Source organism: Neopsephotus bourkii, unplaced genomic scaffold (assembly GCF_033783945.1).
Source record: "Neopsephotus bourkii isolate Nb327-2 ecotype Australia unplaced genomic scaffold, CSIRO-AGI_Nbou_v1 NB_923, whole genome shotgun sequence".
Lineage (NCBI taxonomy): Eukaryota > Metazoa > Chordata > Aves > Psittaciformes > Psittacidae > Neopsephotus > Neopsephotus bourkii.
In genome coordinates this window covers 470316-495397 of record NW_026901417.1, presented here as the reverse complement: position 1 = coordinate 495397, position 25082 = coordinate 470316, and the positions used below count along the sequence as shown (strand labels likewise).

General features: G+C 46.0%; 1 protein-coding gene across 1 annotated transcript in view; it reads right to left on the bottom strand.

Annotated features, from left to right (window-relative positions):
* WNK2 (WNK lysine deficient protein kinase 2) overlaps positions 1 to 22942 on the bottom strand; it is a 119615-nt gene extending 96673 nt beyond the window's left edge. Inside the window, exons 1-2 of the mRNA XM_061357804.1 lie at positions 22793 to 22942; positions 21744 to 22550 (exon numbers count right to left, since the gene is read on the bottom strand). Of these exons, the coding sequence (XP_061213788.1) occupies positions 21744 to 22523 (780 nt within the window). The 5' untranslated portion in view covers positions 22524 to 22550; positions 22793 to 22942. The remainder of the gene's footprint in view (positions 1 to 21743; positions 22551 to 22792) is intronic.
* Between the last annotated feature and the right edge of the window lie 2140 nt (positions 22943 to 25082).

Below are 25082 nucleotides of genomic sequence, written 5' to 3'. Positions count from 1 at the left end.
CACTCCTTTTGATGCAGCCCAGGATACGGTTGCTTTCTGGGCTGCGAGCACACACTGAAGCCAGATCATGTTCACTTTCTCATCGACCAGCACCCCCAAGTCCTTCTCCTTGGGCTGCTCTGAATCTCTTCTTTGCCCAACCTGTAGCTGTGCCTGGGATTGCCCCAACCCAGGTGTAGGACCTTGCACTTGGCATGGTTAAACTTCACAACCCACCTCACAAGCGTGTCAAGGTCCCTCTGGATGGCATTCCTTCCCTCCACCGTATCAACTGGACCACACAGCTTGGTGTCATCGGCAAACTTGCTGAGGGCGCGCTCAATCCCACTGTCCATGTCAGCAATGAAGATGTTAAACAAGACCGGTCCCAACACCGATCCCTGAAGGACACCATTCGTTACTGGTCTCCAGCTGGACAATGAGCCATTGACCACAACTCTTTGCATGCGGCCAGCCAGCCAGTTCTTTATCCACTGAATGGTCCAAACATCAAATTGATGTCTATCCAGTTTAGAGACAAGAATGTCGTGTGGGACAGTGTCGAACGCTTTACACAAGTCCCGGTAGATGACACCAACTGCTCTGCCCCTGTCCATGAGATCTGTGGCCCCATCACAGAAGGCCACCAAATTGGTCAGGCAGGATTTCCCCTTAGTGAAGCCATGCTGGCTGTCACCAAGCACCTTGTTGATGTTCATGTGCCTTAGCATGCCTTCCAGGAGAATCTGCTCCATGATTTTGCCAGGCACAGAGGTGAGACTGACTGGTCTGTAGTTCCCCAGGTCATCCATATTAAGATCGGGAGATTGGGGAACACCAATTGAAGGCAAAGTTCATGGCTTGCAACCCCAACCCTCACCCCCCGATACATATCACAGCTTTTTGAAAGAGCAGAGTTTCAGTAGGTGTTTCACAGATTCTTGATTATTATTAAATCTGAAAACTAGACATCATCTCCATGGTCAGCATCCAGTTGAGGTTAACATGACTGTTCAGATTGTGAGCTATTTAATTTACCTGTGAGATCTGGAACACAATACTGCCCTAATCTGTTTTCAGGAAAACCTCGTAGGTATCCTGGTGTGCTCACTCTGCCTTAGAACCATGAGACAAGGCACCCCATTTAGAGGCAAAAGAATCCATACAAGCCTATAGGCACTGCAGTACTTGGGATATTAATCTTTAAATAGAAACGGTGCTCAGAAAGGTTTGAAGAGGCTCATACATTCCAATTAGATGCCCTCCTAAATCAGTGCCTCTGAGGGGATTGCGCTGCCCATTCTCACCAGGACATCCTCCTTTCCCAGGGACTGAGTTCACATCCTCATATTCTGGGCAGGCTCACCCACAGCACCAGCACCACAGCTGTGTTGTGCACAAGATGCCTGCTCTCATTTCCCACCATGCAAGGCAGACAGGAAAGGTCCTGCTCAGCAAAACAGCTGAAGAGCAGCACAGACCCTTGCCACACAAGAAAGGCAGAGAAGAAGACCTGGAGATTTTCCACAGCTCACTGCATATGTAACATAGAAGAGAACAAACAATTTGGGCAAAATATTACCCAGAAGGAAGAAGTCCTCCAAACCCCATCTCACATTAAAGAATAAGGTTAGCTTCAGCTCAGGTGGAGGAGCAAGGGAAGGATGATTTAGGCAATCCCAGGAAAGAGGAGATACAAAAGCATCCCTCATCCTGACTGCACATTGCCCACAGTTCCCAGCCACTGGACTTCTCCCTCTCCACAACCACTCATCCCCATTTACCTCACCCCTTCATTCCTTTCCTCCCTCCATGCCATGCCCCTTGCAATCATCCATTCGTACAGTTTATCTTCCCTTGGAAAACACTTGGAGTACCTTCATTACTTTCTGCTGCACTGACATGACATTACTCCCTCCTTACCTCCCAGAGAAAAAAAACAAATCCAAAAACCAGATCAGTGCAATGTGATTTCCATCAGTGGCCAAATTCAAGCTGACACAAGCTGGGTGTATATCAGGTTCAAGGCTACTGCACAGCCCATTGGGGCAGAAAGCCCTCAGTGTGCCTGACACGGAGGCAGTGCCATTTCCATAAGTTACTCATCCAAAGACCTTCAGTTAACTCTTTCCTGAACTGCATTTTCCTTCTACTGTGCCTGAAGAGTGCTGAATATCGTACAAACATTTGGGGATCAAACAACCAAACAAGGTCTGGAATAATCCCTCTCCGTATGCTGGCACTGAATGCTGAGCCTGCTTTCCTAAGCAGTCACATTTTAGTTGTCCTACAATTTGCTAGCAGATGACAGTACTTGTTGTCCTTTATATCCACATTATATAACTGTGCCTCTGCATGTGGACGAAGCTCTCCCATATCAGTTTTAACCACATTTTCTCTTGCACATTCACAGCAACTTTGAGAGGAAGGAACATTAGGAAGTCAGTCTCATGAATCATCATCTTGCCTTAATACCACACAGGACCAAGCTTTCAGTCTGCCCACCAAGAGGCACAGCCTCTGCAGAAACAACACATGCAGGGGGGAAGAAAAAGCCCTAAGAGTGGTCTAACCTGAATCTGAATTTTCAGAGCTCCATTAGACAAAACTCCTTTCCAAACAACTTTAATGATTCACCTGTCTGCCCATGCCAGCAGAACAGCGAAGGAGAGCAGTGCCTGCAGGGCTTACCAGAAGCCTGATGGCCACAACCACCAAGAACTCAACCACCACCCACTGATCCCATTGCAGCTTGCTTCCCATCCCTGAAGCGCTGCTTCCCATCCTCAGCGCTGCTGAGCCAGCAGATTTTGTAGCAGGTAACCCAACTCATTTTTGCTTTCTTGCATTGCTCCACGCTTTGCCAGACTTCCTCTTGCTGGGTGCTCTGCCCCATGGATAGACGTTGGTCCAGCACTCCCTGAGCATCCCATCCCACACACCGTGTGGAGAGGAGGAGATACAGAGGCCATCTGGGGAGACAAATTCTCAGCCTCTGCTGTCAAAGCTCCATTTCTGATGATTAACAAACCCACTGAAATTCCTCCAAAGCCAATTGCTCTCCAGCTCTGCAACAGCTCAGAAATATTGTTCTTCTATCATAGAAGAATCTGTGATTTTTTTTTCATATTTTTAACTTCTTACAGAAGATTTTTGTTAACTGAAGTGCATCATCCAGCACAGCCTAGTATGATGTGCCTTGCTTTCTTTTATTATAAAAGTTGGATTTGAGGCATAATAGTTCATTTAAATTATTATGTAAAGTGAGGAAAGAATTTCTTCACCCAATTAAAGTTGAAGGCTCTTGAGAAAGAAAAAGTTGTGCACTTAAATCCAGAACAAAAGACATCCCTTAACTGGACTAACACAACAGAGCTCACCCAGGCTGAGAGAGGACTTGGAAGGAACTATAGAAATAGGTCTCTTCAGAATTCAGGCAATAAACTTAAACCACAACAGACCCCTTACAACAGCATCAGCAAGAATAACTACCTGGAAATAAACTGATGAAAGGACAGCAAGTTATGATGGGTAAACGAGGACATGCCTCGGTGTTTGTCAGAAACTTAAACAGAAAATACAAACACCACAAACCAGAAACCAAAAGGACACACACTTAAAGGAAGCCACCACAGGCCTGTTTGTATGGGTTTGGAGGACTTGCAGTTATACTGAGAAAAGGATATAAGTAATACTTTTCTTATTACGGCTGTTATATGTTGGCTGCTATTCCAAGGAAAGACGGATTAAATACCACATGTGTTTGGTTGGACTTCAAATTAAAAGCTGTGATGACCTTTCATTCCCAGTAGGGTGTTTTAGTTGATTTGGTTGGGTTTTTAAAAAGTCTATTAACTACATTAGGTCTTGCAGAACATTACCCTGAGGAAAAAGGGTTTCAAATGTAAGAGACAAAAATAGGATTGGAAAGAAATACATCAGCAGAGGTTTGGCCTACAAATTCAACTCACAAACTCCCAGGTGCCCACCCTACAGATGACCAAAGGGAGCCCATGGTCCTGCTGTGATGGCCCCAAAGCCCTGCTCTGGTCCAGAGCTGGTGGGCACCCTGGCACAGCCATTGCTGCTGCTGGCAGCTTTCAACAGGTAAGACAATTTAGGTGCCAAGAAGAGCCAAACACAAAGTCCACACACCATAACATTAAGACATTTCACATGGAGATACAATTTTGCAACTTACTAAACACACACAAGCAAACTTTTCCAAAAACCTGGCTATTTCCAACTTCCAACTAATGAAGCAGCCATGGGAAAAGATGAGCCCTAATCTGCAGTTTTGAGAGGAACCAGGAAATAACAGGTGTAGGAAGTAAAACGTCCTGGCCTATTGAACATTAAAGGGATAAAAAATAAACAAGCCTGGGAGAGTTTCTTAATTGCATTTAAATTCCCATAGCCATTTATAGAGGTGGAGAATGCAAGTAGGAGATTCCGGGAGTTTTCTCCCTGACAACCAAGACACGGCTGGCTGAAGTTTCTCTTATCACACCCCTTTCTCCCAAGGGACTTCCATGGGAAAAATAAACTTTAATTCCCACTTTAAAAATACACATGTGAAAAGTACATTAGAGGTGCATTTCAGGTGCCTGCTCCCAGCACAAACGCCAGCCACAGAGACACAACATGCATTTCTTACCCAGGAAGGAAGCACACCCAAGCATATGCCAGATCAGCCCTTCCCACTCTTTGCCCCAACTATGACATTAAATCCAGAAAGTTTCTCCTTACCCGTTTCCACTCTTTCAGTTAACCTGATCTGAGAAATAATCTCTGGCTATTTCCCTGCTGCACTGCTAAGAAAGAGTGGTGGGCAGCCTCCCTGGAACGCATTACTATCAGCACATTATGCTGAGCCTTTCATTTTGCCAAAAGCTTGGTTTTCATCAAGCTCCAGATGAGAAAGTTTTCAAAGAACACTCAGCTTATATCAGCACTTTTAAAACCTGCAGCCCTGATCCAGCTCTGGTGCAGCAGCACAAGAAGGACCTGGAGCTGCTGGAGCGAGGCCAGAGGAGGCCGTGGAGATGCTGCGAGGGCTGGAGCAGCTCTGCTCTGGAGCCAGGCTGAGAGAGCTGGGCTGGGTCAGCCTGGAGAAGAGAAGGCTCCTCAAGGGGAGACCTTAGAGCAGCTCCAGTGCCTAAAGGGGCTGCAGGAAACCTGGAGAGGGGCTTGGGACAAGGGCTGTAGGGACAGGGCAAGGGGAATGGCTTGAACCTGCCCGAGGGGAGACTGAGCTGAGCTCTTAGGCAGAAGCTCTTCCCTGTGAGGGTGCTGAGGCGCTGGCACAGGGTGCCCAGAGAAGCTGTGGCTGCCCCATCCCTGGCAGTGCTCAAGGCCAGGTTGGACACAGGGGCTTGGAGCAAGCTGCTCCAGTGGAAGGGGTCCCTGCCCCCGGCAGGGGTTGGAGCTGGAGGAGCTTTAAGGCCCCTTCTAACACAAACCAGTATGTGGTTTTGTGAAATAATATAATTTGATTTACTGCAAATATAATTCCTTTTCTAAAAGTGTTTGGTTTAGTCCACAAGACTACGTATGTACAGGCTGGAGCTTCAAGAGGTTCCAAGTAGCTGTAGTTAAATTCTAGGCATCCCAGAAAGGGGTGCTCAAAGTATTCAGCGAAGGACTTCTTGCAGGAGGAGGCTGGGTTGGTCTTGCCAACTGATTCAGCCAATTTCCAAAGTACTGAATGGTTTGAATATCATAAATAATAACAAAACATCAAAATCTAGATATAGATTATCATCCCATACAAGTACACCAAAGCGTGTTTAAGATTGATGAAAAACTTGGTAAGTCACAAAGTGATCTACTTAAGGTATCTTACCTTTTTTTCATAAGTTTTCAAATCAGCTTTTCTTCATAAAATTTCAAATTTAGCAACTCTAAGAGCAATTTATTTAGTGCAATAAGATAAAAGTTCTAGCACAGCCTTCCTTGAGGCTGCAACTTCATTTTAATGATCAAATTTCTCAATCCGCTAGCATCTTAAGAGCATGCTAGCACATGGTCAGCATCATCTTGAACACAGGATTCAAGAGAAAGCCAGTGTATCAGTTGCAGTGTAAAGAAACAGTTAAAATATTTGTAAAAGCAGGTTTAGGTAGAACTCTGTCCAAGAAGTTCACAACCCATCTAATTCTAGTCCAGGTACCTTTTAAAGAAAGCGCTTGAGAATCCACAAACCAAAGGTTTTACTTTGCTTTTGTCTCCATTTTTTAAACATACAGGCATGTTTCGCGTACCAGAACTGCACAATATATTCTGCACCACTACAGTTAAGAGTGCCATATACTGCAGTTATTTAAAAACCCACATACTTTAAAGGGTCCTTGAACAAAGAATAATACTCATTGCAATGATCTTACTCAATACTCACTAAATTCAGGAGGACATTGGCAATTTTAGATTCTTGTATTTCTCTCACTTGAGCAAACATTTTATCCATACTGATTACTATTGCACATTATTGGGGGTTATCTTTAAAGTAACTCTCATGTACATCTCATGGATGTGCAGTAAGTAAAGACCAAGGAAACCAAGTAAGCACTTTCCATAAATATAAAAGCAAACAGCAACCCAGCAGGTGACACCAAAGTAATCTAAATCAAATCACAACACAGCCATTACTTAATGAATTCCCTACTCCACTCTCAGCACTGTTACCAGCGATATCACTTCAGCTATTTAGTAAGGCTTAACACTGCAAAATTAACCCAGATAGCAGCTATAATGTTCCCTAAAATGTCTTTTTAAAGAAAGGTAGAATTACTGAGTTTTTCCTTGAAAAGCAGAGGAAGCTTTTAAGCATGTATTTTTGCCTCCGCATTTGGAGTTAAGGAGGAGAATATCCACTGAACTGCTGACTCTCTGGCTATGTTATAAATGTATATGTATGTATTTGCAAATGTGCTGATTTTGCATTGTGTCTTCCTTTGTGGAGATTACAGCTCAGTACAGGCTCACTGCCACTGCTGTATACTGTATATAGAGTTGCTTTTGTCATCTCTCTTTAATCATTCACATTAATCTTGCAAGACAACACTCAAGACCTGCTATCATCACACCACAATCAATGCAAGGGATTGTTTCAAAACCAGGTAAATCTGCATGGTAATTTTGGACAGACCCACTATGTGAATGCTACTATACTACAAAATACATAGCATGCTTAAAACACAGGCTGAATATAATGCTTATTGAAACACATGTATAAACTCTGGCCCAGGGATTCTAACTTTGATACATGAGCACCTTAGAAATACTCTGTTTTCTGTTTTAAACTGAGATTAAAAAAGGTAAACAGGCTTTCATGACCACTCATCTCTTAGATCTCTAAGAGTAACTGGCATTTCAGCATGTTAAGATCTTCCAGCTAAACCAGTCCTTCCATTTTAACATCCATGCAATTAAACACTATTTTGTCACAGATTCTAGTTCTTTGACCCTTAAATATGCATTCTCTCAGAAAAACAGATGCAGAACTGTAGTAAGTTGATGGAAAAACTGAAAATGTTGCTCAGAAGTGATGTAATGATAATAAACAAGGAGTGGTTTTTACTTAATTCATCTAGGCTGAGAAATGACTTTAAAACAGACTTGAAACTCTGTGTCCTCTGCATAGAGTGCAGAGTCACCCTCCACTGCTACACAAGTGTGTTCTTTGGGGCACTGTATAAGCACCAGAAATAGCACAGGCTCTGCCAGGCTGTCAGTGGGGCACAGAAGAGCTCTGACCCCGGAGCAATAGGACCCAGGGCCTCCCCCGCAACCTCCAGTCTTGCTGCCACCTCCATCCCCACTGGACCACTCTGGAGGAACAGAGCAGCATCTCTGCAGGATACACACCACCAGCACATGCTGCAAGCTCTCCTTACAGTGCACATCCCCAGCTCCTGGGAGTTTGTCATTTTTCAGAAACTTTAACTTAGGAAGAGCAAGACAAGGTCAAGAAAAGTCCTCCCTTCCAGTTATTTCTAGTGGTTGTCAGAAACAAATAAACCCAAAGGTTGGTTTTCAGCATTTGTTTCTTCAGGAAATAAGACTACACTGATGCTGTGTGTGTATCTACTGTTACACACAATACACAGTAAACTGGGGTAATGGATCACAGAAACAAAGCACCTCGTAATTTTGAGGTAATCCGATATAAAAGGGAAAGAATTCTCTAGTTGCTCCCACTGCAGGAAAAACAGCAGAAAAAACATGACCTTAGTGTCTGTAAAATCCATAGACAAGCACATTCAGAAATAACCAAACTGGGAGAAGCAGTTTCACGTGAAGTTCGCATGTTCCTAGGTACCGAGGGGCTCCAACTACAAGACGGTTTCATCAGTTAACCTGTGACAGAAATCCATTATGAAATATACACTCTACATCTTTCAAGATACAAAGATTCATAAGAAATTACAGTTCTCTCTTCCTGCACACAAAACTCAGTGAAAATATTTTAATGTCTTCTTTCCTTTCTTTAGCAGAATTCCTTAATTACGATTTCATACAATATGATGCAATAAAAACATGCATAAAATACATATTAATACACATATATTATCTATATATATTAATATACATATATTAATTTTATCAACTTTTTTCTTAAAAAACAATCCCAACATTTACAGCATGTGTACTGTTTAAACAGGAATAAAGCATCAGAATTGGGGCACCTAAGCACCAACAAGGCAGTTGGATTACCTGTATCAGTCACTGCTAAAGACCAGAAATAAACAATTACTGCTCAAGAGGTTATAAAAAGCCTTTATCGTGTCATCTCATTAGATGCCAATTCATTTTCTTTAATTTCTCTGCAAATTCCAATTTCCATGCCAGGTTCATCAGGATTTTTGGAAAGATCAGGAAATACTACAGCTGGCACTGCCAGCCCCACTGCTACACAGAGCAGCTGCCTGAGAAAACAGCATGCACAGTGGAAAGACTGGGAAGTGAAACAGTGTTTTATGGGATTAAGCAAAGATGATCGTTTCATGCAATTGTGAAGATAGCCCCCTAGGAAAAAAGGGGCATGAAAAAGGAACAAGTGTATTTATATATACCAGAAGGTGTTAAAGAGCGGGGCCCTGTCCTTGTGACTTTTGGGGCGGTGGTAAAGAACATGGAAGAAAAGAAATGAGGAGGAAAAAACATTCAATTGCTTTTAAAAAGCCCGCTGGAAAGCTTTTTATGAAGTAGCACCTATTTGTGATAAAGGCTCCCTAGAAAAACGCAAAGCAATGCAGGAATGGGTTGATGAAATACCCTGTAATCCTTCCCTAACCTGTAACAAAACCAGATCAGCATCAGTCACCCCCACACACACTGAGAACATGCCATTCAGCAGCAACGATCTCATGGCTGGGTCCTAGGCTAGCAAGCTGTGTATTTCCTGTTAGGCCCTGTTCAGGCAGAGCTAACCCACCTCGTCATCGCAGACCCTCCAGTTTCAGTCATCCTCTATCACCATCTTCACACCATGAGATTCCCTCCCAACACAGACCACTCTCTGACACTTGCTAGAAATTGAGCTGTTCAGCAACATCGCAAAGAAAAATATGGATAGTTATTATTGTCACAAAACTCAATAACCCCCCATAGCCCCATTAATGTGCAACAGTTACTTTTGAATACACCAACTCCATCATTTCGAGTCTCTCATTTCACACACAAGAGCCCAAAACCAAAGTTATTTATAGGAGAAGTTTCCTTTGAAACCCATGTGTGAATGGGCACGAGGCTGTTCTCCCCCTCCTTCAAGCCACCTACGAGACAACTCTGAAAAAGTATACACACACTTTATTAAATGAAGCTTTGTGTTTAATGCTTTGATGCAAAGGCACAAGGAAAACAACAAGGTGCTTGGTGACAGCCAACATGGCTTCACCAATGGCAAATCCTGCCTGACCAATTGAGTGGCCTTCTAGGATGGGGCTACAGAATGGATGGATAAGGGCAGAGCAGTTGACATCATCTACCTGGACTTCTGCAAAGCATTTGACACTGTCCCACATGATATCCTTCTCTCTAAACTGGAAAGACATCAATTTGATGGATGGACCACTCAGTGGGTGAAGAACTGGCTGGATGGCCACATGCAGAGGACCTTAAAGCTCATACAGTTCCAACCCCCTGCCACGGGCAGGGACACCTTCCAGTAGAGCAGGGTGCTCCAAGCCCCTGTGTCCAACCTGGCCTTGAACACTGCCAGGGATGGAGCCTAAAAACATCTCAAAGGTTGCCTTGTCTGCCTTTATAGGAACCAGCCCCAGATGCCGAGTTCACCACCCATTGCCTGGTATAGGTCTGAGACCAGCCTAAACAGAGAGTCCTTAAGTTCTGAAATGGAGACTCCAAAGTGAGTTTTCTATTTAAAGACTAAATGAGCACTGCTACTTGACACCAATGGGGCTCAGCAGCTATCAGTAGCCTAGAAGAACTTATAGGTCAAACTTCTTTTAGATAACTCCAGTCCAGTTCAAGAGTCTGCCACACATCTGAAGACCAGCAGATTATCAGCAGGTGCTTTCCTCTCACTTTTTTAGAGGGAAGTCACAGAAAAATACCCCTATTTGTCCCCTGAAACAGTGCTGAGAGCACTTCAAATTAATTATTATTAACAATTAATATGGACCTTACAAATAAGTCCCAAATATCACACTCTCTCTCCCTGCTTTGCTCCCATCTGCCTTTGCTGGAAGTTCATCACAGGCTTCAGTTAGGCTGAGCTGCCACAATGCCTTTTTGAATTCATTAAGGCCAATGAAAGACGTTACACAAGTTATTACAGCTTGTGCAAGAATAAAAAGAATATCAGAAGCCTGGAGTGCAGTGGGGCCTGATGCTGCATCCCCAGGAGCAAGTGCAAAACACACCACACAAGGGAGCACGTAACTTGAAAACACTTATAGATAGGCTATAAGCAACCATTCCAGGCCATTCTTACTGATTCATTTTACCCTATATCCTGTGGCTTAATACAAGCAGTTGTGTATTTTTTTCTTCTACTTCTACTTTTAACTTTATATATGCACAAATGTTAAGTACATAAATAGCCACCCCCATCAGTTATGTTTGTGCTGTTTGCTAAAGGACAAGATAGTCTCATCCTCCATTAATAATCAAAGGCAATAGAAAGACAAGTCCATTTATTAGTGCAACACTTGCTTTATTATCTATAATAATAATTCTCAAAACACACTGACAGGAAAGAGAAACAAAACAAGCCAAAATACACATAACCATGGCAATTTTCCTTAATTCATCAATAAAACCTAGAACAAAATAAACCTATTTGGAATTGGTTTTACAAGGTTTAGCTCTCACCAAAAGTTCCAGCAGAGCTCTGTACAGGCCTGGAGCAATGAGATACATCCACTGGAAATTGTGAACTCCCCCCCACCCTTCTACAGTGTTCTGTTTTCACAGGCAGGATTGATTCAGCTCAGCCAACCACCACAGCTGTATTAGCTCCAGCAAATACAATGGGTCATCCAAATGTTGCCCTGATTGAAAAAACCCAGAGAGCATTAGGAAAGGCAATGTGAAAACGCTGCTTACTGTGCAAAAATATGGAATAAACACCGTAACTTCACTCCTTCAAGCACACACCAGCAAGAGAAAGGAACACCCATTGCAGAAGCAGACACAGGCAATGCCAGCCTTACCATGCCTTTGTAAAATACTCTGTTTTTAGGAGGCGGTGACCAACTGTCTTTTACACATTTTAATGAAAGCTGGTTTTATAGAATACCAGTAAGGTTTGATTATTTAGGTAAAGAACCTTCCTTCAGCTCCTCAGGCTTACTGGGATTTTGGCAGTTTTAAGAACTTGAATCCCTGACAATGGCCCTTAGACAAGCACAGGAATACACAAAACAACATTCCTGTGCTTGGTGCAGAACTACCATTTATTAAGGCCCACAGTTGGCTAAAAAGTCAACAGAAAAGGTAAGACAGTTCCCCTAAAAGCATAAACATACACAGAAAAAAAGAAATCAGCATTCAGCTATGCAGATCTACATTCAAATCCTCCGAGTTAGGACAAAATCATTTAAAATAGTTTTCAGAACTGGACTACAGGAGGATTATCAGAGAGGCAAACTGGGAGTTTAGTAACCAAATACAGTACAGCTTTCCCCAAAAACACTGCAGAAAAGGACTAGCACCACAGAAACATACCCACTTTCTCTCATGTTTTCATTTTCTTAGGAAAAAACCCAAACACTTGGAATCAAAGCCAAGACTAAGCTTAACCTAATCAAAAATTACATTAATTCAAATTAACTTGGGTAAAGTGCTGCTGAGATTTATGATAGGATCAAATACTACTTAAAACGTGTTTCATTTTCCCTTAAGTCCGCAATGAAGATCAGATTAAATTCAGAAAGAAATGGCCAAGTAAAAAGTCCCACACATGTTATTTGAGCCTGCTTTCTCCTGTTTCCCTCCAAGTTTATGAATAAGTGTTTTGTATCCCTCTGTAGCAAACAACTGAAGAACAGATGGTATTAGATCTTAAGTTACTCTTTCCTTGATATTTTAAATGAGAGGTATATTCCCATAATATGGCATCTCATTTTACCAATTACTCCCACTGCATATTTAACTACCATATTACACAGCCATTATACTGCATTAACACAAGCAAAATTATTTTCCAGTAAATCTCTTACTAAAATCTAATTGTGCATACTGTGACACTGGATAAGAATTAAAACTCATCTGGAGCTATATGGAAGATTCTTAAGGAGGGAAGAAATCCCCTCCACTCCAGAAATCCACTTATTTGGAGTAACGCTGTAGCTACAGTGGGGTCAGACAGGATATGGCATGTTTAGCAATACATTTTTAGTAACAATTTTTTCTTAGAAAGCATTGTTGGGGTGAAGATGAACTGAAAACCCACATATTTAAGACCACTCAAGCCTATGAGGGAACATCTTCTGAAAGTAATATTCAAGATGACTCCAATTATTTGAGTTCACTTATTTTTCTTTCAGGGATTGAGCAGAAGTGATACTATCACACCCCACTAACTGGATAGATCAGGAGTAAGCCAAGGCACTGCTGACAAGTCACTCTATAAAGTTTTTTGTGTGTATTTTGCCAGCTGACTTAAGAGTTCTAAATTCATCAATCCTTACATGCAACTAGCTGTCAATTAAGATGCTTCCTAAGGCTTAAAGCTGTTCAGTGACCACAACACAGGTGATTGCAGGAAACACAGGAGAACAAGCAGGACTTGCAATCTTCTCCTTGCATCAGTTTCTCAGTGTCTTATCTTTTACATAGACATCACCTGCACGAAGAAAGTCAGAACAGCCCAGAAGCTATGAAGCACTCCGGAATTCAGAATGGACAAAATTCCGAACAAGCAAACTATTCTGAATAAACATCATGAGAGAACAATGATTTGATTCAAGGATATGGGAAGCTGCTTATGAAGATTAGTCCATTCCAGAGCAATGGATCAATCTAACCCATGAAGTAGGCTCTACTTTGTGGCTTATGTGGAAATTAGATTTAGGGAGATCTACAAGTATCACAGTATCACAGTATCACAGTATGTTAGAGATTGGAAGGGACCTCAAAAGATCATCTAGTCCAATCCCCCTGCCAGAGCAGGAACACCTAGATAAGGTTACACAGGAACGTGTCCAGGCGGGTTTTGAATGTCTCCAAAGAAGGAGATTCCACAACCTCCCTGGGCAGCCTGTTCCAGTGTTCCGTCACCCTCACTGAGAAGAAGTTTCTTCTCAGGTTTAAGTGGAACCTCTTGTGCTCCAATTTGTACCCATTACCCCTTGTCCTTTCATTGTTTGCCACTGAGAAGAGCCTGGCTCCATCCTCGTGACACTCCCCCTTTATATATTTATATACACTAATAAGGTCACCCCTTAATCTCCTCTTCTCCAAACTATAGAGACCCAGCTCCCTCAGTCTTTCCTCATAAGGGAGATGCTCCACTCCCTTAATCATCTTAGTTGCCCTGCGCTGGACTCTCTCCAGCAGGTCCCTGTCCTTCTTAAACTGAGGGGCCCAGAACTGGACACAATATTCCAGATGAGGTCTCACCAGGGCAGAGTAGAGGGGAAGGAGGACCTCTCTCGACCTACTAACCACCCCCCTTCTAATACACCCCAGGATGCCATTGGCCTTCTTGGCCACAAGGGCACAGTGTCGGCTCATGGTCACCCTGTCGTCCACCAGGACCCCCAGGTCCCTCTCCCCTACACTGCTCTCTAACAGGTCGTTCCCCAGCCTATACTGGAACCTGGGGTTGTTCCTGCCCAGATGCAGGACTCTACACTTTCCCTTGTTATATTTCATCAAGTTATTCCCCGCCCAGCTCTCCAGCCTGTCCAGGTCTCTCTGGATGGCAGCACAGCCTTCTGGCGTGTCGGCCACCCCTCCCAGCTTAGTGTCATCAGCAAACTTGCTGATAGTACACTCAATTCCCTCATCTAAATCGTTGATGAATATATTAAATAATACTGGTCCCAGTACCGACCCTTGAGGCACTCCACTAGATACAGGCCTCCAACTAGACTCCGCCGCATAGACTACAACTCTCTGGCTTCTCTCCTTCAGCCAGTTCACAGTCCACCTCACTACGCGATCATCCAGACCACACTTCCTCAATTTAGCTGCAAGGATGCTGTGGGAGACCGTGTCAAACGCTTTGCTGAAGTCGAGGTAGACCACATCCACCGCTCTACCATCATCCATCCACTGTGTTATTTCCTCATAAAAGGCTACGAGATTGGTCAAGCATGACTTCCCCTTGGTGAAGCCATGTTGACTGCCCCTCATAACCCTCTTATCCTTGATATGCCTTAAGATGGCACCAAGGATAAGGTGTTCCATCGCTTTCCCAGGAATGGAGGTGAGGCTGACTGGTCTATAGTTACCTGGGTCCTCCTTCTTGCCCTTTTTGAAGACAGGAGTGACATTTGCTTTCCTCCAGTCCTCAGGCACCTCTCCCGTTTCCCAAGACTTGGTAAAGATGATGGAGAGCGGTCTAGCAATGACCTCAGCCAGTTCCCTCAGCACCCGCGGGTGCATCCCATCTGGACCCATGGATTTATGGATATCCAGATTGAAGTACTTTTAGGGAAGAGAAGAGAGGTATGGACAATGAGGGCACACACCTTCCTTCTTAGAACATACTGAACAGCTCATCACGCTCTTTCTCCAGTTGATCAAAGCCTTTTTATTTGCCCTGCTGAAGTGGAGGCAAAGAGGAGATAAGACTCTCCCCTCCAAACATAAAGAAAAATCGCCACACCAGATCCAGCAGAGATTTGAAAGTATCATTCATCTTGCAGTTTTAACAACTGGTCTGGACTCCACTGCAGAAGAGGCTGCAGCATTCACTGATGCGGAGAATACAACTGTAATACTTGCCCCTGGCAGAAAGGCAGCCTCCTCATTCCAGAGCATGCAGAAGGGCAGGAGGAAAGGATAAGTTGGTTCGTCCATTTCAGAGCTACACAGGAATAGCAAGAAACTCGATGAAGGTTGTTTCTAGCTGACTTCTCAACTCAACAAAAAAAGACCAAATTTCCCCTTCCTTGCCAAACCAGGTTTTAGGCACACCAAATTGGGATAGCACCCATGTTTTCCAAAAGGCCAGTATCACTTCAGGGAAATAGTGCATTTCCAGATGTACAAACTTAAGACAAAAGAATTCTGCTTCTGCATGACTCTCGGATATTCATAGAATCCCAGCATGTTTTGTGTTGGAATGGACCTTTAAAGCTCATCCAGTTCCACTCTCCTGCCACAGGCAGGGTCACCTTCCATTAAAGCAGGTTGCTCCAAGCCCCATCCAGCTTCTCCAAACATTACTTGCATAAACCCCTCTTATTTCAGAGCAACAAAGATGTCTCTTCCAACAGGAGTTCCAGGAGGCATACGTCTCACGTACATGCCTTTTTGTGTCCTTTTCTCATAGGCACAGGCTGTCAAGGGATCATGCATCAGCACTTTTATTCATGTTTACTTTTTATTTATCACCAGAACTACCCCAGAACCTACTGAACACACACATGGAAGTATCCTGCTGCCAGCAATCAACAGCTATATCATGGCAAGTCTAAACACCAGACCTCCCCTGATCAGACAGTTGTAGCAAGCTCTTCTCAGCACTCAAACCCAAACCTACTATTCCCATAGGGTTCCTAAAGCACAGGAGATTTATCACTACCTACCTCCTCAACAATCCCTTCATACATGATCCTTACAGGGATGGGTAGATAAAGAATGTGGAGGCCCCAAAAAATCACTGTTCCCAACCTCTGCAGCATCTCTGATCTCTCAGAGCATGCAAACACACTGCCTCTAGGAACCAGCAGCTAAATTGCTATTGCCCACCTTTTAGCACATTAGGAGTGCCACTGAACTTCCTTCAGACCTCTGTTACACCCTAATCAGCAGACAAGATCATAAATGTAAGGGCATTAGAGACACAAGTCAGACTGCACATCAAGCAGAAACATTACTAAGATACAGGTTGCAACATCCACTTCCTCCCTTCCCCCGATCAGCTGTGCACAAGAGATGGCCAAAGGGACTAGAAATACCCTTTACACCAACTTCTGGTATTACTTTATTCCCTCTTACAGCAACTGGACCCACACATGTAGGAGGAAGAGTTTAACCAGGATTCAAGATCACACAGTCAACCTTCAGGCAAAACATACCCAAAAGCAGAAGAAAGGAGCCTTGTTTGATTCAAAAGCAGAATCAAAGTTTGACCCAGCTCTATTTACTGAATTTGAGAAGCAGTCTATTAATAGTGCCCTACCATATCCCTATCCTGCTTCTGTGTCAGGGCAACAGCAATATTAACAAACACTGGTGATACAGGCAAATGTTTTCGTATTGACACTGTAAAGCAGAGATATACCAATTGTTTAGATTAAAATAGAAGTCACTATCTCATGAATTAACTCAAAACAGACAAAATTAGTCTCAGAGTTAATTTAATACAAGCACCCAGCAGTATCAGATTCAAGCTTTGAAACAGTCTCCCGCCTTTCTTCTCCCAAACAGATTTTCTAAATCATTCTGTTCATTTACACTACAAAGTTTACCCAGTCAGTAAATTAACAGCATCAAGAATAACCAGCTACTATTGCGGCATCAGATGAATGCTGCCAGCCAACAATGCTACAAAAGCACAGCAGTGAAAATCCTGAACAAGCCAACAATAAACCCTGGATTCTTGACACAGGGGCATAGGACATCCTCCTTCCACATCATGTCATTTTGCCACAAGTGACTTGCCAGCTAAAGCAAAGTGAACTTGCTTTAACACTGTATTTTACAGGCTCCCACATTCAACCAACAGCATGTGAGCCATGAGCATTGACTATCACTTTAAGCAACTACCACAGACCTTCAAGTGGACATAAGATGGAAAATACCACTTCAAAATTTAAAATCAATAGATACAGGCATCATAGCCTTCTCTCATACATAAGGTAGCAGACTTAGCAATAAGCTGCATGCTTCTCCTCCCTTCCTCCACTTTAACCAGGCATTTTGTTTCAAGGAAAGATTATCAGCCTTGGAAACAAAAAATAGCAAGTTCACATAGGTCTAGCATTAATTTTAACTGCCCTTTTTACTCACCTTACATAAAACAAAGCCTAATTTCACCTCATGCCTAGAATATTCATGCCATATTTAAAAAAAATAAAAATCAGTTATCTGCTGATCTAGATGAGCTTCTTGTCTAAGGAATAAGAACTAAGATCAAGAAAATAAACTACCTGTTCTCATATTAATCCTGCATATGTATCAAATGAAAGAAGGGTTCAGAAATGCATCCAAATTTATTGCCAGTAAAGATCCATGCCCTCCAAAAATGTGAAACTCCTGAACCTCATGGTGATTTGAGCCATACAATGTACTTTTACTTGTTCGGGCCATTTGAAAAACCTGGCAATGACAAAGTGCCAGAAAACGGTGAAATCAAACACTCCTTAGGGCAGCATGTCTATCTGTGGTTGTTTCACCATTACAGACCCCTTGGTGTGGTGGCCATTTGGAAAATGCTCTCAGAGCTATTCTAATACTCTTGATTTCTAATTTCAGCTATATGGGCGGGGAAGGAAAATTGACCTCTGCCTATCCTTCACCCTCACATACCTCCTTAAATACCTCTGACATCCAGTACCTGAACTGATCTCTGTCCCAGGAAGCATCAGGAACTCCCACACATTCCCACAGAATAGGTAGAGTGAAGAACAAGCCTTGGGCAAAAAGTGGAAAAGCCTGGCTTCTCTGCAGTGCTCACCAACGGGCATTTCTCACCTTCCCACCACAGGTACAGCAACAGCAGGAGAAATCCCAGCCTGGTTTGGGTTGGAAGGTCCTTAAAGCTCATCCAGTCCCAACCCCCTGCCACAGACAGGGCCACCTTCCACTAGAGCAGCTCAAAGTGGAAGATGAGATAGTCCATCCTTTCCACATTTTCAAAGACGACTAAAAATTAAATACAATCAAACAAGTTAAATATTCATAGTCCAAGCAAAACCATAAAGTACAATGAGGTTTTTGCATTTGAGATAGTATCAGGTTAGACTCTTCTTGCAGTTTCTCTATGTTTCCAAAGGGAAATAGGATGGGGATTTTTAAACCATTCATCTAAAGAGATTATTTGGCTTGGCAGCAGATTGTCAGACCCCTATCTTCTAACGTTTTACTTCAGAGTGCAACTCCACACAGCAGTTGCATGCCACCAATTAAAATTAATTATAGCTGCTGGAAACTTCAGAATGCAAAGCCTTCCAAATTGCAAGGGCACGCTAATCCTGCTCCAATACTTCAGTTTCAGGAAGGAACAATAAACCTATTTTCTAGCTAGAATCTGACTACAACTTTTCATGTCTTCAGGCAGGTCTAAACCCCAGATCTAGTCTGGTTGGCATTTGGAGCCTACCCTAATCCAAGCCGCGATTTTGGTTCTGAACGCTAAGCCATCTTTTCAGTGAAATAAACCCATGGAACAAAACCAGCTCACAAGGTCTTTGTACACACAGACAGAAAAACAAAACAAAAAACAACTGGGCTGAAAAAATGCTGAGCCAGGACAGAGGATTAATGCCTGCATGCAACCTCAGTGCTGTTAGTTTTTAACTCTCCAGCTCTACAAGTAACAAACACAAGCACATCTCCACAAGGAAGACGGTACAATTTACTGCTGGTTTTCCACAAAAAGGCCCTGGGATGGGGGTTGATGGTGTGAGATTGCAGAGGAAGTCATTTTGTCTTCAACAACAGGGTGGTGGCTTCCAGCCTTCTGCTGTCTGAACTTAACATTTCTACAAAGAAAGAGACAAAGGAGGGTATATCTAACTGACACAGCTTACATAAAGACTTTCAAAAGTGCCATGAATAAAGTAACCACTTGACAGGAGCCTCTGAATGTTTTCCCAGTAAAACTCCATAGCTGAATTGAGAGTACCTTACAAGTCAAAAAGCCCAAGACAACACACAGCTATTCACTTCTCCTGATTGCTTCCTTCATGCAAATTCAATCTAGAAACACAGGCTCTAATCCCCTGGTGATTAAAGACTTTTGTCATTCAGTTGGCCTTTCTCAATCCAGACCCAAGTACTGACTTTCAAAATTCTCCCTCCATCTCCTGGCATCACCTCCAACTTGCAGGCGAACAGACTGTGTCCAAGGAGAACCAGCAGCCCACAGCTACCTCTAGAGATTCACACCATTTTCTCTAAATCAGTCAAATCATAAGTTTTCTTTCCATAAATTCTGTATTAAAGTGAAAATATCTAGTAGTAAAACCAGATTATGCTGAAGCACACATAATGGAAGCCAGCAGGGATGATGCAGTTACTACAAATTATTCCTTCACATGCAGTCAGTTCAAGAATACCCAAACAACTAACTAGGAATACAATGATCTATCACCAGGCAAGCTTCATGCTGCAATTTTCCCCTCCCAATCTTTTAGGTGTAAATGACCCAATACCCTGTGTTCTCCACACATCTGGCAGTCTTTCGTAGTTAAAGCTATTCTGTTAGAGAAAATACTTTGAAAATCCACCCATTTCAGTTCCTCTACTAGAGCACACTGAGAATGTGGCACCAAGATGAATTCCTGATCCGCGCAATGGCTGTGCAGTGACAGGGCTGGCTTGTCCTGGTCAGACTCACATCTGACCAACATCAGCCCCTTCCTGTGGGAAAACTTTCCCTCTGATAGCATCCCAGTTATTATCCACAATGAGTTCAGGCTGCCAAGAAGGATATGGGTCCGAGAAGAAGTCAAAGCCCAGGCCTGCCCACAAGGCTCTCCCCCCAGCAGTGCCCACCCCAACTCCCTTTTATATCCCCTCGGCAACCCCACAGCCTCTCCGATTTCCCTACAAGTCCTGCAGAATCCTTCTGGGCCAGGGGGAGAAAGGGGTTAAATCCCTCACCACCACTCCATGTCCTCAGAGCTATACTTTGCCCATGTTCTGCATCCATGTCTAACAAAAGCCAAGGGAACATGATTACAGAGAAGTGCTCCCAGTACTTCTTAAGGAAGTAGGGCTGTGGGGAGTTGTGATTATATTGTGTAATGAAATCATCAGGCAGTAAAGATCTGGTGCACATCCACCCCCAGCTCTGCTAGTGATTTACAAACAGAATGGGCCAACACTAAAATAAGCAATCAGGAGCTCCAGCTTATTATACCACATTATTACGTGCTATTCTCAAATACTATCATAGGCCGTGAAGCTCAGACAACCAGTAGAAGTTTAAGGACCTCAAGCTATGACCAAGAGTTAGATCTCCTAGTTCCCACCAAAAATCACATATTAACTCAGACTAAGTAATAACTCAAGGAAATAAAAATGGTCTTCGGTTCTCTTAGATAGTGCCCATTTGAATGAGGCATAACAGAAAAAGTAGGAAAGAGACAAAATCTTCACCAAAAATATAAGCATATACTACCATAATTTTTACAGAAACAAGAACATATAAGCCAGAGAAAAGAGTAACCCTTATGTCCCAAACCAGCAAAAGGTATTTATTTAAACCTTCACTGTCTGCTGGTATTACTGGATAGCTCTCCCCAGAGAACTAGACCTCAAATCAGATCTTTTATTTAAAATCTTCCTTTCTAAAGATACTTGGCTAGGCAGGTCTTTGATCCAACTGAAGGTACTTTTGGAGGTTTGATTCACAAGATCTGGCAACAACCACTTTTTCAGAGCAGGGGAAAGGGCAAGGTGCAGCAAATCTCTACAAGAGCAAAAGGAACGTTCATTCCTGCAAATGCACGCTAAGTTCGTTTATGTTTGGTGTCTTTTTAACGCAGACCTGCTTCTCCACTGCTGCTAAACCGAGCTGCTGCTCCCTGAGGGGCCAGCCTGAAGCACAGGCCAGGGGGGTAGGAAGACTAGCCCAGTTTAGCTCTTTTTGGCATGCTTTGGGCATTGGGAGAGTGCCTCACGACCTCTCTATACGACATGACAGGTCTTGTGCTCACGTCCTTCCTGTCAGCAGGCAGATCGCAGGGCCGAGAGGGTTAAGCCTGGGAGGAGTGTACATAAGGTGGTAGATTCAGAGCCAATGAGATTATTGCGCTATAGTTAGACACTGGATACTAAGCAATGGTGACTATAAAGGCTGCTCAAAGCTGAGCTCTGTAGATGACAGCGGCATGTTGCCCTTAGCTTCTAGGCTTACAAAGCAGAAAAAGCACAGGAGGATGAGCTCAGCTTACCTGAAGTTCACACCACGCGACTTCCACCCACGTCTCCGTGTCCAGACCCTTATAGACCGTTTTGAAGGATCCCCTCCCGAGTTCAATATCAAACTTTAGGAACCTGCCATCCAGCGAGGTGGCAACCGCTTTCATATCGGCCTCCTCCTCCTCGGGCTCCTCTTTCTTAGCCTTGCTCTGATCTCTGGAAGCATCCGCCGCCTCCTTCCTCTCCACATCTCTGCCAGGTTCCTTCTGCTCCTCGGGGCCCGCGGCGCTGCCCGGGCCCGGCGCTGGTCTCCGCCCGGCGGCAGGCTCAGAGCCCGGGCAGCCCGGCTCCGGGGACCCGTGTCCTGCCTTCGCCCTCTCCGCAATTATCCTCCGGGTTTTGGGGAGCAGGATGATTTTCCTCTGATGCTCCGACTCGGGAAGGTCGAACGCGGGCTCCTCCTGGTCCGAGTCCACCACGCTCCTCCGCAGGAAACGCTGATGGACCATTTTGGGGTCCCTGGAGCTGGGGGCGCGGGGCGGCGGGGCCGGTCCCCCCGGGGCTCCTGGCATTGCAGCAGCGTCCGCGGCAGCCCCGCTCCTCCTGCCACCGCCGGGGCCATCAATATTCATGCTCGTCTCCGCAGCCGGGGGAGCGCCGGGCTTGGCAGTCGCTGGAACCTCGCCACGGCCGCCGCCTCCTCCTCTGCCTCCCCGCCGAGGTGCCGATCTGGCATCGCCCCCAGTTTCCATGAGGTCTGAGGTTTCAGCGCCCGCCGCCGCCCCCGGGCTGGGGCAGTCACCGTGGTCCATGCCCGCTCCGGGCTGCCCCACCGCCACCTGCGAGGGGCAAGGCACAGCACAGCAGCGCCCTGACGCACCGGCCACTGCTCCCCGGCCCCGGGGCCGAGCCGCAACCGCCGCGCTGCCCGCCCAGGCCCCTCCCCGCCCGGCAGCGCGGCGGCCGCAGGTCCGGGCAGCCGCGGGGGTGCCGCGGGCTCAGGTGCGCGGCGGAGCCGCTTCACCTGCGGCGGGAGTTGGCAGGGCCGCGCACAAAGGAGCGTGCGGAGCCGTTTACTTACATGCGGAGCGGGGGGCTACCGCCCTCAGCGCCATGGACGGGGATGAGAAGGGCGGCGGAGAGAAGGGGCGGGTACCACCGCCTGTGCGCCTGTCTGGGTGTGCGCGCCGCGGAGCGGGTGCCGGGGGAGCCGGCTGCCGGGGCTCCGCGGCCCGCCCCTGCGCTCTGCAGCACGGCCCTGCCCGCAGCGCCGGCCTCCCGCTCCGCTCCCCACGGCTCCGGGCCCGCGGAGCGCCCCTACCCGCGGCGAGCCCTGCGGCAGCCCCTGCCGCGCCCCCAAGGGCGGCCCCCGCCCAGGCCGGCCCAGCCCCGCACCCGCCCCGCAGCCGCGCTTTTGTCAATGGGAAACGCTCCCCGGCGAGCGCCCATTTAAGGCACCGGCGCCCGGCGGCCGCCAATGAGGCTGCGGAGGGCGGCCCCCGGCCCCCCGGCCCGCCCCCCCACCGCTGCCGCCGGAGACAATGGGAGGGTCCGGGGGCCCGGGCCTCGCCCCGCGGCGCGGGCGGGGAGCGGGGAGCGGGGAGAGGGGGGCGAGGGGCGAGGTCCGGCGGGGAGCGGCAGTCCCACCGCAAGTGCCGCCGCCCGGGCCCGTCCGTCCCTGCGGGAAGAGCGGGAATCCGAGGAGGGTGAGGAGATGGCTGCACCACCGGCAGCGGTCCGGGTGGGTTCGGCCGCAGGTTACTAGGGAGGACCCAGATGCCCGCCGTTGTCCAGAGCCCTTCACACCTGGAAAGGGGAACCGGGAACTGCTCACGCACAGCGCCCGGCAATGCGGCGTTAGCACCCGTGGCTGCGGGTCGAAGTGCTGCCTGCATACGCATCTGCACACCTAACTGCTAATGGGTCTGCACATGCATTCCTTTGTTCGGGATTTTCTTCACTCCCAGCAGTTCCTGACTCATTTGGATCGAGTGCATCTTCAGCCAGTTTGCTGATGACACCAAGCCGTGTGGTGCAGTCAACACCTTGGAGGGAAGGGATGGGATCCAGAGGGACATGGACAGGCTGAAGAGCTGGCAACATGTGAACATCACGGAGTTCAACAAGGCCAAGTACAGGATCCTGCCCCTAGGTCTGAACCATGGGGGTCCTTGTGCAATCCCAAGCACAAACACAGGCTGGGGGCGACTGGACTGAGAACAGAGCTGAGGAGAAGGACTTGGGGGTGTTGATTGCCAAGAAGCTCCCCATGACCTGGCTTCAGTGTGCGCTTGAGACCAGAATGCCCCCGTGTGCTGGGCTGCACCCCCAGAGTGTGAGCAGCAGCTCAGGGAGGGGATCCTGCCCCTCTGCTGTGCTCTGGGGAGACCCCCCCTGCAGCCCTGATCCAGCTCTGGGGCAGCAGCACAAGAGGGACCTGGAGCTGTTGGAGCGAGGCCAGGGGAGGCCATGGAGATGCTGCAAGGGCTGGAGCAGCTCTGCTCTGGAGCCAGGCTGAGAGAGCTGGGCTGGGTCAGCCTGGAGAAGAGAAGGCTCCTCAAGGGGAGACCTTAGAGCAGCTCCAGTGCCTAAAGGGGCTGCAGGAAACCGGGAGAGGGGCTTGGGACAAGGGCCTGTAGGGACAGGCCAAAGGGAATGGTTTTAATCTGCAGTTAAAGCCTGGCAGTGCTCAAGGCCAGGTTGGACACAGGGGCTTGGAGCAAGCTGCTCCAGTGGAAGGTGTCCCTGCCCATGGCAGGGGCTGGAGCTGGAGGAGCTTTAAGGGCCCTTCCTCCCAAAGCACTCTGTGATTCTGTGAATATTGACCTCCTGGTTCACTATGACTGACACTGACATTAGCCTGGACTGAGGGAAACCTGGAGCTGAGGACCAAGCTGTGCTCCCTCTTGGTTAGTCTGGAGACCCAGGGAGCTTGCTTTGCTATGCCCATGGACAGTAGGGACATTTCTGCTCTGTAAATTCATGAAAGGACCCCTCTCTCTACTACTGCCATGCTTGTTTTCTTAAGTATTAGCTTAATACAAAGATACCAGATGTTATGGTAATTAAAATTTAACTAAGTTAAAAAATGAAATTTTTACTAAATAATCATTCCCCATGATTTCTGAAGGGGAGAGCTGACTGCCAAGCAACCATAATGACTTCTTTTAATTAATTAACTTTTAGTTAAGGATGATTAAAAAGCCCTTTTAAAATAAGAAAACAGGTGGTTATTTTAAACAGAATCTCTGGTGTTTCCAGTTAAAACCCGTGGCTGGTGACTAACAATCCAGCGGGATGGGCACATCTGATCTCTCAGTGGTTTCTTTTTCAAACTTCTCAAATATGCACGACATTTCTACAACACTGCA